Genomic DNA, 18090 nt, shown 5'->3' with positions numbered 1-18090 from the left:
AAGTGCTTAAATTGTACTTTTTTTAATGATTGAATTAGGTTAAGAACATATATTTGAAACATATCTAACACAATTTTTTTTTCTAAATTAAATTTGGAACATTTCAACCATCTGTAACCTACATTTTTCCAGTGACTGCTTCTTTCTGCAGCCGCGGGGGTGTACACAAGCAAAGTACAGTAAGGGGGACTTCTATTACATTTCCCCAGCGGCTTGGTGGAAGGGGGTGGGAGTGCTGCTGGGCTGCTCAATCAGCAGCGAGGGGAGGGTACCAGGAAGCAGAGGCTTTCGGGAGGTATCTCCGTGCAGCAGCTGCTGGAAGTACTGATGCTCTGTGTCTCCCTGCCTAACCAGATCCAGTGCGCGTGTGCAAGATCTCGCTACTCACGTGAGATCTCACAGCTGCAGCAGCACTGTCCCTGCTAGGGAGATACAGCATCAACACCTGCAGCTGTCGAAATTGATAGCTACAAGTATAGAACAAATACATAAAAAGTGCCTGAAGAGCACGGCACTAGACTCTCATAAGGGGAGCACTCAAACTGATCTTTGTTATATTGAGAACAAGGGTCTGTTCAGAGAGAAAAAGTAAAACTTAACTTTTTAATGTTAAAACATAAAAGTGAGAAAGGAATACTCACAAGAATTTAAAAGGCGAAATATTTGACACAACATTAACACACAATGTAAAAGAATCATAGGTTCCAAAAATTTGTAATATAATAATGCTCTATCACAGGTACAACTATGCACCTTATTTCTGGTATAATAATGTTATTTAACAAGTACGACTGTGCACCTTATGTATTAGATATTTAATATGGAAAGAGAGCAGGCATGGCTTTGAGAAAGTGACTTCCAGATTCGGCTGCCCCACATCTGCTGGCGCATCGAATGCGGGGTGAGAGATCCGTACTGGCACCAGCCAATGGAAAAATAGATGAATTGCCTGGGTCTTGGCATGTGAATTTTCGTTTCTGCTGTCGGCTGATGGCAAGAAGCCAGCGCAGCTGATGAGAGAACTACTACACAGCGAGGCCCCTGTGATAGAAGTACAAAGTATAATGGCTTACTTAGGCAGATAAAAATAGTATTGTGATTAAATGGCTAGATAAATGGCAGAAAGTCAGATGAACACCATTCATGCCCTGCTGTTGGAAGAGGATAACACCTTTAATGCATAGAGGCGATGCCCTGCTAATGAGATTCAATTAACGTCATCTGCAACAATTGCACATCAAAAGAATTTTGTAGGCATAACCAGTGTATTAAATCACACCCCTGATTGTTGTTAAGTGACTCATGAATACAGGATACATTTTACAGAAACAGTATTCATGCAATTGTATCCATTCGCCAATTAGTGTATCATTATGTAACACATTATTGCTGAGACATAAAGACAAAGTGTGGTGTCCTGTACATTACTGCCACTGTGAGGCGTGTTATGTTCTTGTTGCCTTTAGAGTAGCCGCAGGTTCAATATACACAAAAGATTTATCCTACTGGATAAGCTAAATAGTTCATAGCTGTAGCAGAGATTGTACAGTAAATCAGGCTATATATCTCAGAAGCAGAGATTTCACAAATGGATGACATATGTAAACATGTAAGCATCTGGAAATTCCTGCCAAACCATATTTATCCCAAGAATAAGGGTTCCTCATGCAGGTGTCATGCATAAAAGCAGGTGCCTTAATGTTCAAACCTTATATTGGCCACAAGGATAGAATAAAGTACAATTGTACCAAATTGCCAGTCACTGCCGTGGATTATACTAGAATGGGTTCTTGAACTAGTAAGCCATGGTATACCGCATATATTCTATAGCTGTCTGCCCAGTATACATATGTATATAAGAGGTGATTATGCCTGCTTGAGGTGCTCAGATAGATAAGCATGTAGCTGCGGCTAGCATTAGCCCTTAGTAAACAGCATCGGCTTCATAGTCACGGAGGACTAGGAGACCGTATATGGAACCTGTGAGACGGGCGCCCCTGCTCTGCGCAGATAGCCAGGATGCCGGGGAGATCTTTTACAATCTCGTCTAGTGTGTGCACTAGCATATTTGACCAGTGTAGGGCACATGCGCTGGCCCAGGACGCCCCTCACAGCGCCGTACACGAAGTGCCGCTGAGCCTTCCGGAGCGCAGCCTGTCAGCCTTCTCCCCGGCCTCCCGGCTATATTTAGTGAGCACCTAGGCCTGGTGGCATGGAGTAGCAATTCACTGTATGTACTGTTATATCGGACAGTGGTGGCATTCAGTGACATTCAGCAGCTCTGGAAGATTCCACTTGGCCTGGCTAATGATGTGTGTGAGGGAGAGGAGCCTCAGCTAGCATATCCTCACACTTTGTGCAACGGCAGTGGATTTTAAGTTGATCCGTCTGTGGGTTCCAAGAGGTGACATTTTAATGTACAATGAAAATAAAAAACAAGTGTCCTAAATGTGTGGGGTCCCTATAGTGATGTTGCTGACTGCGGACAGTATTTTGCCTCCACCAACCTCCATTGTTGATCTAAATTTATAAACTCAACAGTGCTAGTCAATAACAATACCATAATTGTGCAGCAAATAAGGACCATGCAATGCTCCGTATGCATATCTTGCAAGATTATTATATACAAGTTACCAGCTAGTCAAAATGATGGAACATCATAACAGTAATGTCAGCACTGGCGGCTGTGCATGTCCAAACAGAGCAACATTTGAATTGCTCCCTCGGGCACCATCTAATGGTTGCCTGGCATGCAAAATACTTCAGTACCCCCATAGAGGTGAGGAGCATCGTTAGCCTTTTATTCTATAGAACAGGGGTAGTTTAAGTTCCATCAGAAATTTGTATCATGTGCAGCTGCGCACATATTGGTTTATTAAGGCAGGCTATGTATTTGCATAGGAGGCGAACATAAACAAGTGAGGTTTTCCTGCCTGTAAAGCCCACAAACTGGTATTCAAGGAACCTTGTGGCTGGGGATCGGTATGAGTGACCAGCGAATGGGATGTAGATGGTCACAATGCCGATGCTGACATTCCGATACACATAGGGCCGGGGTAAATATTCTAACCCCCCTCACACACACACCTCCTTAATCATCCCTTACCGCAACTTAACCCCAACCTTTGCCATTACTATATAACCTCCCTCTTGGTACATAAACCCCCTTTCCGAAGCCTAACCCTCCCCCCTTAGAGCCTAAACCTAACCTCCCCTCCATCCCCCTGCAGCCAAACTCTAATCCTCCTGGCAATACTTACCTTTGGGACTCCAGCTGTCAGAATGTTGACCTGTTCAGGATTCCGGCGTCTGTGTTCAGACATCGGAATTCCAGTGTCTGTATTTCAACTGCCGGGATCCCGACAGATGGTGCTTTGAACGTATACCCTCCTAGCTGATTTAATATGCTCCATAGTTTGTTTGCACAGGCTTGACTCTCTCAATTAATTTGAATTAGCATAAATGAGTTTAGACGTGAAAGCACACATCAGCAGCTTTTCTGAAGGTAGCATTTGGCAGAAGGTGCATTTTTACCAAATAATTAGAAGCCTATTATGTGCACAATTATGCAAATAAACACTAGGTTTTCTCTAGCTTTATTATAATGTATTAAAAAATAATTATAATATAAAAATAACAGTGACAAATGCCAGCTATTGGAACCTAGACTTCTGTTTAATTTTAAAGATGATGTAAAGGTTAGACTGATGTGTATTGCATGGCATAGGAAGGCATCACTATACCGACAGCGGAATTCCGGCAGTGAGGCAGCAAGTCCCCCCGCTTGCCATGCATCAGCCTGGTGGCTTGCTTCGCCACCGCAGGTTCTATTCCCACTCCTTTAGTGGTGTGGACCCACCAACCGAGTGGGAATACCGAGCATTTGTTGGGATTCTGGGGGTCTGTATGTCACCAGCTGTCGGGTTTCCGGCATTGGTCTCCTGAACACCAGGATCCCGACAGCTGGTTTATTGACTGCATCCCAGGCACACCACTTCATACATCACTCATCAGTCTGAGGGTACGGGTGCACCCCTTGTGCTTAATATCTCATCTTTCATTGTTACTCATACTGTATGTCACAGGCTTGATGAACTCTGACGAATGTTAATAATGTCAACCCTGATTCTGATGTTTGTCAAATTTAGGAAATCACTTTTTGATCGATTTCTTGCTTTGGATATATTTTTATCAAGTATTTCTGCTTTTTACAATTATTTCCTATCATTACATATTTTCATTTCCATTGTAGGCTTTAATACAGCTAAAGGTGACCTTGTGCGTTCCATTCTCTACCCTAAACCGGTGAACTACAAGATGTACAGAGATGCCACAATTTTCGTTGGTTGTCTGATTGGTTTATCCATGATCGGGATGATATATGCTATTTGTGTATTCACTTTGAGTGGGGTATGGTACTTTTTACCTAATTATCATTATCCAAATCAAAAGTATAGCCAAAATACACACTGCAGTTTTCTATCAGCTCATCAGCATCCTATCTGGATTTGTCTTTCCATATGACATAACGATTGCCCAATATGAAGAGTAATATTGCAGGGAATGGCCAGTATCCTATATGACTTCAGATAAGCTGCACAGATAGTTGTCCTTTAGACACAGACCTGAACATTTCTGTAATAAGGAAATAAAAAGTCTGCCTGGAATATCTGAAATTGGAGTTCCCTCATTAACTCTGACTGTGACTAATTGAAACGCTACTCTTTCAGTAAGTGCATGTTACAACAAATACAGTGAGGTGTCACTCAATTGGGTAATTTTACATACTGTACCTACCAACATTTACAAATGCCAAACTGGGACAAAACAAGCAACACCCCCAATTCTCCCAAACTGTAATCCACCAAAACCGTGCTCAGAAACTCCCTCTTTTTTATTAAGACATTTTGTGTGCAAAAATTGGGACAATTGAGAGATATGCTTTTACCTAATAGCAATCTGCTGCTTCATTTTACCCGAGGTCAGACTCGGCTGACCCCAAAGGGTTTACATACAACAGGTCGACATGTGAAAAAGGTCGACAATGTGAAATGGTTGACAGGAAAAATGTTGACACAGGAAAATGTTGACATGACTTTTTCAGTTTTTGGGTGTAGTCACTGGTAACCCTAATTAGTGCAATATGTATCATTGCATGGTGAGCGAACTGCAGGCAGGGTTACTATTCCCAATTGTAGTCCATGTGGAAGTATGAAAGCTGAATTTAAAAAACAAAATAAAAACTTATATCAGCATTTTCCCGTGTCATCCATTGCAATGTCGACCTTTTGTATAAGTCGACCTAATGCATGTCTACCAATAGTGGTCAGCCTATTGACTGTCGACCTACCATCCAGGTACCGGTCACACTTCAGCCTATATTTATTGAAGCATGATTCAACAACATTTAAAAAAAGGTACCACTTGGATGTTGGCTTATGTTGACTCCAGTATACCCCATATTTCTTGCAGTTTGAGGTGGTAAAGCGCCATGATATCCATAAGGCTGCCTAGAGGCCCCGCAGGGACAATGGGACCATCATTTTTATTTTTTGCTGAGGCACTGTTACCTGCGCCCTAGTGCTCCAGTGGTTGCACCCTGTGCTGCAGCAAGGCACACTTGTAGTCAACTGAGGTTTGATTTGAGACTGTGACGGGGTGGGGGTGGGGGGTGGAAGAGAGACAGTGTCAGCAGATGGTATCGGTGTGAATACTGAATGTGTATGTAATGATGGCATAAGCTCTGCTTCCCAAACGTCAGCTGTAGTGGGGTGAAAGATGCTGGAGTAGACCCAGAATAACTAAAAGCCTATAGGCCCAGCCATTGGTTAATTCGGCCCTGTGTGGTACTCTATTGTGAGTAGATAGTTCTATTTAGTTGGCACCCACTCTCCAGGGGGTAAATTTACTAAGATGGGAGTTCTATATAAGATGGGATGTTGCCCATAGCAACCAATCAGATTCTGCTTCTCATTTTTTTAGCATCTTCCAGAAGATAATACCTGGAATCTGATTGGTTGCTATGGGTAACATCCCATCTTAAATAGAACTCCCATCTTAGTAAATTTACCCCCAGGAATACAAAGTGAGTAGACAATACATCTGCTTCCTTCCTATTAATCCAGCAAAGTGAGTGGGGTGAGAGGTTAATGATGTTTGCAGTGATCTCCCCATCATAGCTCCTTGGAGTTTTTTGCCATGATTTGCAGTAAGTTGCAGGGGTGATTATTCTGTGATTCCTTGCTCCACATCTATCGCAATTACAGGAGGTTACTGTAGGACAAATCGACATATTTCTCTTTATCACAATCCTATTGTTTTCACTTAGCTAAATAAATGAATAACGAGGAATTATAAATGGACCTGTTTTGAGAAAGCTGATTCTATGCACCACATTTTGTATTTTTATAAAAGGACCCAAGTATTAGGAATTCATAATAAATCATGCTGTTTTCATAAAAATAGAACAAACACAAAACAATTGCGTATATAGTAAACTTAACGAATACTTGTATAGCATGACAAAATATAGCATAGCACTAAATAATGTCATATAGTAGGTTCCCCTTAACTAGAGGTTTATAGCCACACATGCAAACTAGGTTTCCAATCTATCAGACTATAAAAGTTTCTCAAGATAAACTTTACAGAATCGACCTACAGCAGTATATACTATTTGTAAAATGGTAGTACTCCCTTCCAACTGTCTCGGGCTATCATCCATTCAAATAACTATTCTCTCTGTAGTTTGATAAAAATTGTACTTAAAAGTCAGCATTGCTGTGCTAGCTCCTACCTACTGAGGAGTGCGTATAACATAGTCTCTGATAGAGGTGTCAATTCAACACATTCCACACAACATTGAGCGGATGCTTCCTTTTTTTTTTTTTTTTTTACTTTTTTTGGTTTGTTGCAGGAATGATTTTTGCTGGTTCCATGTAAACTCTTCTTCCAATCTCAAACAGGCTGAAGCTGGAGAGGTAGTGAAGAAAGCGCTGGATGTTATTACAATAGCTGTGCCTCCTGCTCTCCCAGCTGCCCTCACAGCAGGAATTATCTATGCCCAGAAAAGACTGGAGAAATCCAAAATATTCTGTATCAGTCCCCAGCGTATCAACCTCTGTGGAACTGTTAATCTATTCTGCTTTGATAAGGTACAGTACCACATTAGACATTTAGGGGTAAATGTAAAAGGGTGTAAGAACCCAGAGGTGACGGATTTTGTACGAGAATGCCTGTATTTTTAAAGCGGCAATCATTTACAAGGTATGGCCAACCTGGTTTTGCCTTGTAAATTATTGCCACTTTATAAACACAGGCATTCTGGCAGAAACTCCCGTAACATTTACCCCTTAGTGTGAAAATACATAACAATATTGCTAATCTATATAATATGACTCTGATTTTATTGCAATGAAAGTTGGGCATATATACTTTTAAATTGTGGCAAAAAAAATGTGCCCCTGCTCCATATTCATATGCTTTTTTTTTTTGTTACTGATCCCCATCAGTGCCTAATACTGTAGGTGCTTCTCACACCTTTACTGCAATTGCAGTTTAATCGATATTTATGATCTACTTTGGTAAACTTGTACTACCATTCATGGAAATAATATTAATTCCATCAAGTTCTACATTTGGGGCTGATTCTGACTGAGTCACCGGGATCTCTCCAGTCTTAACGGATGCAAATGTCAAGGTTTTGCATAAAGCGCATGAGCAGATGAAACTATGCATCTTTGCATACAGTATGTCCGTCCTGTTCGGAGTCACACAACTTGAGCTGATCTGACTTTCCATGAAATAGGGCATTGCAGGGTGTGAAACCCCGGCCCCCACCATATTAGTTGAATGGATGCTCCTATAAAACACAAGGTACTTAATTCAGGCTACTGCAGCTGCTCACTGTGACAGCCAATTTGCATGCGTCTCTGAATCAGCCCCTTTGTGTGTACTATTATGTGTATGCACCATCCTAAATACATTCAATAACTTAAATAAATAAAAAATAATAACATTAAACAAAATAAATATTGTTCAAAGATGGAGCATAAAACTTGTATACAAGTTGGTTTGGTAGCCATAAACTAAACCTGAAAGATAATCGTTCAGATCAGCTGATAAAATAGCTGTTCTAAATGGTGATTGTGCTGTGTATGGACCTGGACAATAATCGCTCATGGCTGAAAAACTGTTGGAATCTTTTGGTTTGGTTATCTAACCTGTCCAATCCCCCTGGCTGTTGTTGGTGTGGGTGCAGCCTCAGAGTGATAGGAGCCTTTCGCACACAGCGACTGTGCAGCGTCAGTGTGCGCCCCCTCTTCCGGGTCCAGCTGTGTTGCAGGCGGTTACTGGACATGACAGCAGCTCCACTGGCCAGGCAAGGTTCCCATTCCCTGTGCCGGCCTCTTCTATATAAAGAAAGGTAAGGCACTCCTAAAAGCTGCAGTACAAAGCGCCGGTGCCCCCGTAAAGCATAGCAATAATCCAGGTGAAAGACGTGGCACTCACTGCAGGATACAATAGTCAAACACTCATATGTAGTTAACAACGTTTCATGTCTGGCTGCAGACTGGGAGTCATGTATGGTCACGTTCTCTTGAAGGCACACAGTCTTTCTGGGAACCCAGATAGTGTTCCTGTTGCCCAGCCACCTCTCCCCCTTATAGTCATCATATTGTACTTCTGCCTGGTTTCCAGACTTTATAAATAATCACTTATTAAAATGCTGCTATACAAGTGCAAATCCGTACAAGTTGTGTGGTTTTGTTATAATGCTTATGGAAGTCTTGTATTCATGTGCATTTATTTTAGGTTTTGCATTGTAGTGTGGATAAAGCTATACATGCTGAGATTGTTAATCTATTTTGTCTAGACTGGAACCTTAACAGAAGATGGGCTGGATCTTTGGGGAATAGTCCCTTCTAATGGAAACAGGTATACTGTTTAAAAGTGTAACCATGAATTACCATTTTCTCTTTATAATAATAGAACGCAATCTGCATGGTATGCTGACCATTAGTTCCACAGAAATCCGTTTCCTTCATTTCTAATAGAGTTAGTAGCATTGTACTGTACAGAGAATTATTACCTCTGCCAGACTGCTTTGAGAGGGGGTTGAACAGGAAATATACAAAGGTTATGTAATTTATTTAACAAGGTCATCTTGACAAATCCTTATTTGATGATTATTTTGCATTCACAACAGGTACATAAATGAAGTTCATGAAAATGCCAAGTTAAAAAGTAATCCAACATAATACACAAACGCAGGGAAAATCTTACCGTGCATTTATTTTATGTATAGCAATAAGTCTGGGTGGCATTTCTGGAAAGCGATGCAAGAAAATGGATCTGTAGCCCTTTGTAATCAATCAAACTGTGACTTTTTAAAGCACTGTTTAAGAAAGCTAAAACAGATATTTATGAAAACATACATTTTTTTTTATTGTGCACCGATTTTCAGAAATTTGTTCCTTTGCGCCTATAAATTCGGGTGTCCTGGTTCTAGTCGCAGCATGCTAAGGTGTGAGAGAAGCCATGCCATGCAATACAGTTTATCCGCTGGGCAGAGCCGGCCCTAACCAATGTGATGCCCTAGGCAAGATTTTGGCTGATGCCCCCTTGCACCACCGCTGGTTCTGCCACTGACCTTGCACCTCTTTCCCAGCACCATCACCCCTCACCCATAGCAGTCCTTGTACCCCCTATATTTTAAATAGGAACAGTTCGCACATTTGACGCACAGCCCAAAAAGGGGCATCTTCTTGCTGGTAAGGCGCATGGCCACATAATAGTAACCCCAATTCCAATTACGCCACACAGTACTGCAACTTTATTCACATTTTATCTTGCGATAGTGTCCATAATTCATATTACATCCCACAGTAGTATCACTTTACCTTATAAACATTACTCCTCACAGTAGAGCCCCTTATTCACATTACATCACACTGAATTGCTACTTATTCACATTACACCACACCTTATTGCTCTTTATTCACATTAGACGACACAGTAGTTCCCTTTCTATATGCAACGCCACATAGTAGAGCACCTTATACACATAATGCCACACATTAGTAATGCATTAATACACAATTCCACACAGTAATGCCCCTTACACATATGAGACACATTAATGTCCTTATAAACATAATGCGCCTTACACATTATGACAACCTTTATTAATGCCCTTTTACACATAAGGTCCCTTACACATATGGCGCACATTATTAATGCCCTTATACACATAATGACACACACAGTGCCCCCTACACATTTGCTGCACATTATTAGTGCCCCTATACACATAATGACACACATACAGTAGTACCCTGTTACACATATGCCGCACATTATTAATGCCCTTTTACACATAATGACACACATAGTGGCCCTTTACACATATGTTGCACATTATTAATGCATTTTTACATGACACACATAATGCTCCTTACACATATTCCGAACACTACTGCACAACCAACCCACTCACATGCACACAGCACTCACACTTCCACTAACACTGTGACCTCTGCCTCTGCTTGGATACAGATGTGTCCTCACAAATCTTGCATCAATGCTAACGTCGGGCACCTTTTTTTTTAATGAAAATGCATCTTATTTGCATTGCTATGTGGCTAGGATGCACAAGCAGCTTCTGCTGATTAAACTGATATGCAGCATGCCTATATACTGTGTGAGACTGTGGCTGTATCTGCATATGAAATGCTACATACAGAATATAGGCATGCTGCATATCATTTTAATCAGCAGAAGCTGATGATGCCCCTAGGCATATCAAATGCCCCAGGCAATTGCCTAGTTTGCCTATGCCTATGGCCGGCTCTGCCGCTGGGTGACGAATGCTCCACTCATGAAAACTTTTCTCTTTGCTTCAGTACTGTATGTACCTCACTGTGTCTTGCCCGAGCAGCCCACACACACACACACACACACACACACACACACACACACACACACACATACATTCATTCGTTTTCATTCATTCATTCATTCATTCATTCAGAAAAACAGAAAAAGCCACAAGCACACAGCACAAGTTGCAATGCGTAGTGGCCACTTTCAGTTTTCAATATGCAATACCTTAGAGATGGCTTGGTGCCAATCACTGCAGACATTGTCGCTAGCAGCTTGCTCAACATTACACTAATCGGCATAAATACTGTATAACACGGAACAGTAACTCATATACAGCACATGTGAATCATCTGTTCGTAGCTTCTGTAGATTAGATAGAAATGAAGGGTGGAGGCAAGGTGCGGAGCCATGCAATAAGTAAAGTAGTAATCCCTGCAAGTGGTCAGCATGAATTCCTCTCCTTTTATTGAAAGCTGAAAGTGCGTCTTTATTACCAAGGTGCTGGGTGCTGTGTGTTTGCGGCTTTTTCTGTGCTATGAATGTGCGTGCTGGCAACTTGTCCAAGATACAGTATGATAGCAAAAAGAAGAAAAACTGTGTGTCTTGATTGCTAAACGTTTGAAGTGCAGAGCAAAGCAAAAGTAAAATCTAAACTAAATATATATATATACATATATATATATATATATATATATATATATACATATACAGGTTGAGTATCCCTTATCCAAAATTCTAAATCCCACATTTTTGGGTCCCCTACTGAGATAATGACGTATATATTATATATTATGTGTCTGTATAGATATATTATATAGATATATAATATAATATATCTATACACGTCTCATTATCTCAGTAGGGAAACCAAAAATGTGGGATTTTGAATAAGGGATACTCAACCTGTGTATATATATATATATATATATATATATATATATATATATATATATATATATATATATTAGTTCATTCTAGCACCCTGCACCTTTCAAAACGTGCAGTTCCTCTTTCCTGCCTGGGGTGTCACTCTCTGGTGCTTCTCAGAACACACTGCTTTGTATTTCAGCACTAAAATACAGACCAGGATGTCCTAAGAAGCACCAGAGCATAGAGCGACACCACAGGCAGGAAAGAGGAACCGCACGTGTTTTGAAAGGTGCAGGGTGCTAGAATGAACACTATATATATATATATATATATATATATATATATATATATATATATATATATATATATATATATAATATATATATATATATATATATATATATATTACATACAACAGAAAGTTTATTTCTGAATATTCTCTCAAAGTGCAGCTCAATCCTACTCCGAGCCACTGGAGTGTAATGGTAGGTGCTATGCAAAGAAAACGGAGAGCGCACACATCAATGTATAATTTGGTAACTTTTATAAAGATTAAAATATCCACATACATTGTAGTTTAAAATCATCTGTTTTGGCAACACTCTGCCATGAATAAAACCGTCAGTCCTCTTATTTGGTCGGACTACCTCTTGCACCGGCTCCGGACCCAGCGGGTGACATCACAACGCCCACGTCGTTTAACCACGCCCAAGGCGTTTCATCCAATGGGGGACTTCATCAGTGCATCACATGGCCCGAATAACACTTCCCACATGTGCACCTCCCAACTGTCCCGATTTTCGCGGGACAGTCCCGTCTTTTTGGGACTGTCCTGCAGTCCCACCCGTGTGGCGCAGTGTCCAGGCATTTACGTGTAGCCACAGCCCCTTTTGATGAGGCCATGCGTCTGCCCTAATGAAAGTTGGGAGGTATGCACATGGTTCTGTCAGCCAATCACTGGGCGGTGCCACAAAAACTATTTTGTGTAGTTTAGAAAAAGGGCCATCTGGTGGATAGAAGGTTTATTACACTCTCTGGCTTTTCCGGTGTCTCAGTACGTTACGTTGACTCAATATGCCATGATATGACTTAATACACCAAGCTGTGACACAGCAGGATGCAAGTTGCAGTGCATGTTACATGTTGTATGGATGCTAGATGTAAGACGGCACACATCTGTACATTATTAGTTATTTTTCTGCCACCTACTGTATGGTTCTGGGAATTTGGTGTGACTTTATTTATACCCACCACTGTTTCTTTCTAATATTGTTTTATCTTTATTATCTACAAAACCTCACAGTTTATAAATGCTATCCTTAATCTGACGATTGTCTGCAGTTCAATAAACCTGTACACATAGCAGCCTCTCTCTCTGCAGTGTCAATGGTATACAGTATGTTGCATCTACTGCAGATGAATGTCAGGTTACCTGTGTGAGCAGCAGATTCAGTGGAAACCATTATAACGTTGGCTGTAGGAATGCTTTCATCTTTGTCCTTTGTATGTATATAAGGTTTCTTGAACAAATGTCTGTGCGGCAAGAAAGCATTTAGCACATGTATAGACTTGTTGAGATTTGCTACTAATAAGATTTATTCTGCTTGTGTGCATGTTGGTATATTTGTAGGTTTAGGTAGCAACACCATGGGTGGCATATGGAAACTACAGCTAAAGAAACGACCCAGTAAGCTGCTGGCATTGATTTTTTTATTTTTTATTAGTTTTGGAATAAAAATGGAAAAAAATAATAATAGTAAATATATATATATATATATATATATATATATATATATAAAAAAGTTTTTTTTTTATAGATCAGTGCACTTATCCTGCAATCGGAAATCCCCTCTAGGGGTCAGTCACTAGCAGTTTATAAAGTCTCAAAAACCGTCACTGTCCTCAGTGAATTGGCCGGATCATCAAAATCCTATGGGCCCACTCCAGACTTCCTGGCGGCAGCTCAGTTCCTCAGTAAATGACCCGGGTATACTCAGTCATGGAAATTAAATGGTACTAGGAGAGAAGAACATGCGCCTTATGGTGCAGTAATTTTGTTAATAGTGTATTTGCAAACACAAATAATGGAGAGATCCGTACCAGATAGCAACTTGTGTCAAGGCCTATCAATTCCTTATCCAGTGGCTGTTCTCTACCCTTGTTAAAACTCTTTCTGCGAGGTACACTGGGCTCCACAAGTCTGGACAGTGGGGTGTAGAGTAGGATTGTATGTCACTTTAAAAAGCTTAAAGTGATTACAGTTACAAATTGTGTAGTACACTGTGGAAGTGTTGATTATTTGTCATGTCTAAGAGTGGAAAAGGTGAGGAAGATACACTCACAGCAACACCAACACTCATATCATGTTTGTCTTGCAAAGCTGTGTTATCCTCTCAGGATCTGGTTCAGGATGGTTTGTGTGCAAATTGTTTAAGCTTTCACCAGGGGTTCTTGAAAAATACAAGGCAGATTCAGGTGCAGGTTGATCCACCTTGGGCTATGTTTGCACAGACTTTATCCAGTATAGGTGAAAGGATAATTCCTCCAACTCCTGTACCGGGGATAGGTTACATGATTAACCCTTACATGCAGCATCCCACCTGTGGTGTATCACTTCCAGCAGCTGCCTATCAAAGAAACAGGGTGATAAGCCAGTGGTAAGTAAATCTTCATCCTCACAGGCTTCACATGGATCAGATGAGGATTCATCGGAGGATGAAAGCTCAATTAATTCTGCTGTGGCATACGAAGAGGAGGAGGAAGGTCTCAGCTCAGTTGATATAGCATAGTTATTTAGAGCAATGAAAGCCATTCTATCCTTATAGGATTCAGCAGAGCTTGTGTTAAAAACCAAGGCACCTGTGTTTAAACATCCCAAACCAGTTAAGGCTGAGTTTCCAGGGTCAGATCAGCTGACGGAAATCATGGATGAGGCTTGGACTATGCCTAATAAGAAGTTTAGAATTCCTAAGAAATGGAATTCCAATTATCCTCTTCCAGCTGGGGATTGTTTAAAAAGGGATGTGGCTCCTAAAGTAGATACGCATGTGATTCGATTAGTGGGAAAATCTACATTACCTTTGCCTTAAACATCATTAAATGATGTCATGGATAGGAGAGTGGATGGTTTTCTATAAAACATTTTTTATCCTTGTCTGTGGCAGTCATAAGGCCAGCCATGGCTTCAGCTTGGATGGCAAAGGCAGTGGCTGCCTGGGCTGATGCATTGGAGGGGGATTTTTCAATAGCATCTAGAGAGCAAAAGTCCCATATAGCACATATAAAACAGACTGCAATGTTCTTGGAAGAAGCAGCATTGGATATGGGCAGTGCCGTTTCTTGCGGTGGGCGAGCCGTGCAACCGCATGGGGCGCCCGCCACGGCACTTCCTGAGCACTTTCAAACCCCCCTCCCCTCTCCTTCCGAGTGCCCAGCTCGGGGGGCGGGGTTTCGCGGAATGACGCGTTTGCATCGTGACGTTACGACGCAATCGCCTCATTCCGCGAAACCCCGCCCCCCGAGCTGGGCACTCGGGAGGAGGGAGAAGGGGGAGCCAAGCCGGCCAGCGCTGCGCAGACGAGTGAGAGGCGGCTGAAGAGCGGGAAGAACCACTTCAAATGTAAGTCAGCCCCTCTCCCTCTCTCTCTCTCCCTCCCCCCCACCACCTCCTGCCGTACTGTGTAAAATGGGGACACTTGTCTGCCGGAATGTGTATAATGGGGACGCTTGCCTGCCGGAATGTGTAAAATGGGGACACCTGTCTGCCGGATGTGTAAAATGGGGACACTTGCCTGCCGGAATGTGTAAAATGGGGACACCTGTCTGCTGGAATGTGTAAAATGGGGACACTTGCCTGTTGTACTATGTAAAATGGGGGCACGTGCCTGCCGCAATGTGTAAAATGGGGGCACGTGCCTGCCGCAATGTGTAAAATGGGGACACTTGCCTGTTGTACTGTGTAAAATGGGGGCACGTGCCTGCCGCAATGTGTAAAATGGGGACACTTGCCTGTTGTACTGTGTAAAATGGGGGCACGTGCCTGCCGCAATGTGTAAAATGGGGTCACTTGCCTGCCATGCTGTGTAAAATGGGGGCACGTGCCTGCCGCAATGTGTAAAATGGGGACACTTTCCTGCCGCAATGTGTAAAATGGGGACACTTTCCTGCCATAATGTGTAAAATGGGGACACTTGCCTGCCGGAATGTGTAAAATGGGGGCACGTGCCTGCCGCAATGTGTAAAATGGGGTCACTTGCCTGCCATGCTGTGTAAAATGGGGGCACGTGCCTGCCGCAATGTGTAAAATGGGGACACTTTCCTGCCGCAATGTGTAAAATGGGGACACATTCCTGCCGCAATGTGTAAAATGGGGACACTTGCCTGCCGCAATGTGTAAAATGGGGGCACGTGCCTTCCGCAATGTGTAAAATGGGGACACTTGCCTGCCGTACTGTGTAAAATTGGGGCATGTGCCTGCCGCAATGTGTAAAATGGGGACACTTGCCTGATGTACTGTGTAAAATGGGGGCACGTGCCTGCCGCAATGTGTAAAATGGGGACACTTTCCTGCCGCAATGTGTAAAATGGGGGCACGTGCTTGCCGCAATGTGTAAAATGGGGACACTTGCCTGATGTACTGTGTAAAATGGGGGCACGTGCCTGCCACAATGTGTAAAATGGGGACACTTTCCTGCCGCAATGTGTAAAATGGGGGCACGTGCTTGCCGCAATGTGTAAAATGGGGACACTTGCCTGTTGTACTATGTAAAATGGGGGCACGTGCCTGCCGCAATGTGTAAAATGGGGACACTTGCCTGCCATAATGTGTAAAATGGGGACACTTGCCTGCCGTAATGTGTAAAATGGGGGCAAGTGCCTGCCGCAATGTGTAAAATGGACACTTGCCTGTTGTACTATGTAAAATGGGGGCACGTGCCTGCCGCAATGTGTAAAATGGGGACACTTGCCTGCCATAATGTGTAAAATGGGGACACTTGCCTGCCGCAATGTGTAAAATGGGGTCACTTGCCTGCCATGCTGTGTAAAATGGGGGCACGTGCCTGCCGCAATGTGTAAAATGGGGACACTTTCCTGCCGCAATGTGTAAAATGGGGACACTTTCCTGCCGCAATGTGTAAATGGGGGCACGTGCCTGCCGCAATGTGTAAAATGGGGACACTTGCTTGTTGTACTGTGCAAAATGGGGGCACGTGCCTGCCGCAATGTGTAAAATGGGGACACTTGCCTGTTGTACTGTGTAAAATGGGGGCACATGCCTGCCGCAATGTGTAAAATGGGGACACTTTCCTGCCACTATGTGTAAAATGGGGGCACGTGCCTGCCGCAATGTGTAGAATGGGGACACTTGCCTACCGTGCTGTGTAAAATGGGGACACTTGCCTGCTGTAATGTGTAAAATGAGTACTTTTTTTTTTTATCCTGTGGTGGCCGTGATGATGAGATCAGATGAGGCCACGCCCATCTTAACAAAGCCACGCCCATTTTAACAAGGCCACGCCCCCTTGTCGCGCATACTTTTCCTCTTTATATCTATGGGGGGGCGCATTTTTTCTTATGTGAACGGGGGGGGGGGGGGCGCATTTTTAAATCTCGCACTGGGAGCCAAATTGGCTAGAAACTGCCCTGGATATGGGTACTAGGGCATCAGCTTCAACAATAGCTGCTCGTAGAGCAGTTTGGTTACGTACGTGGAAAGCTGATTCAGAATCTAAGAAGGTTAAAAAATCTTTGCCCTTTTTTGGAGATGTTCTTTTTGGTAAAGAATTACAAATATTTTGGAGTCAGAAGCAGACTCCAAGAAAGTAAAGTTTCCTTCCACATACAACTTCAAACCTAAAGTTTTGGCTTTTCGGCCCTTTCGGTCTCAAGGAAAAGCTAAAGGTAAAAGTGATAGCAGGCAGTCCCAATAAACAAGTCTGGTAAAACTGAAAAGCATTGGGCTACCAGAGGACCGGTTAGTAATAAAGATAAGCCATGAGCCTGATGGTGCGGGCCTCCACCTGGGGGATCCCAGGGTGGGGATCGACTTCTTCAGTTTGCACAGATCTGGCAGCAGACTACAACAGATGGCTGGGTGCAGGAAGCGGTATCTCTAGGTTATGCTTTTGCCTACAAGAAGCACCCTCCTCGAAGGTTTTTTTGTACCAGCCCATCTCGGGTAGAGACGAAGGCCATGGCTTTGCAAGAGGCAGTACAGAAATTGCTTCAGTCAGGAGTAGTCATTCCAGTTCCTCATGCACAATGAGGACAGGGGTTTTAGTTTAGTTAAGAAGCCAATTGGGTCATTTTGGCCCATTCTCCATCCCAAAGTGCTGA

At 42.6% G+C, this 18090-nt stretch overlaps 1 protein-coding gene across 1 annotated transcript in view; it reads left to right on the top strand.

Moving 5' to 3' along the window:
- The window catches only part of LOC134909487 (probable cation-transporting ATPase 13A4), a 230513-nt gene that overhangs the window by 126888 nt on the left and 85535 nt on the right, over positions 1–18090 (top strand). Inside the window, exons 11-13 of the mRNA XM_063916411.1 lie at positions 4253–4410; positions 6966–7154; positions 8876–8937. Of these exons, the coding sequence (XP_063772481.1) occupies positions 4253–4410; positions 6966–7154; positions 8876–8937 (409 nt within the window). The remainder of the gene's footprint in view (positions 1–4252; positions 4411–6965; positions 7155–8875; positions 8938–18090) is intronic.

This window comes from Pseudophryne corroboree, chromosome 4, assembly GCF_028390025.1.
Source record: "Pseudophryne corroboree isolate aPseCor3 chromosome 4, aPseCor3.hap2, whole genome shotgun sequence".
Taxonomy (NCBI): domain Eukaryota; kingdom Metazoa; phylum Chordata; class Amphibia; order Anura; family Myobatrachidae; genus Pseudophryne; species Pseudophryne corroboree.
Note: the sequence above shows the minus strand (reverse complement) of the source record. Positions and strands in the feature narration are given on the sequence as shown.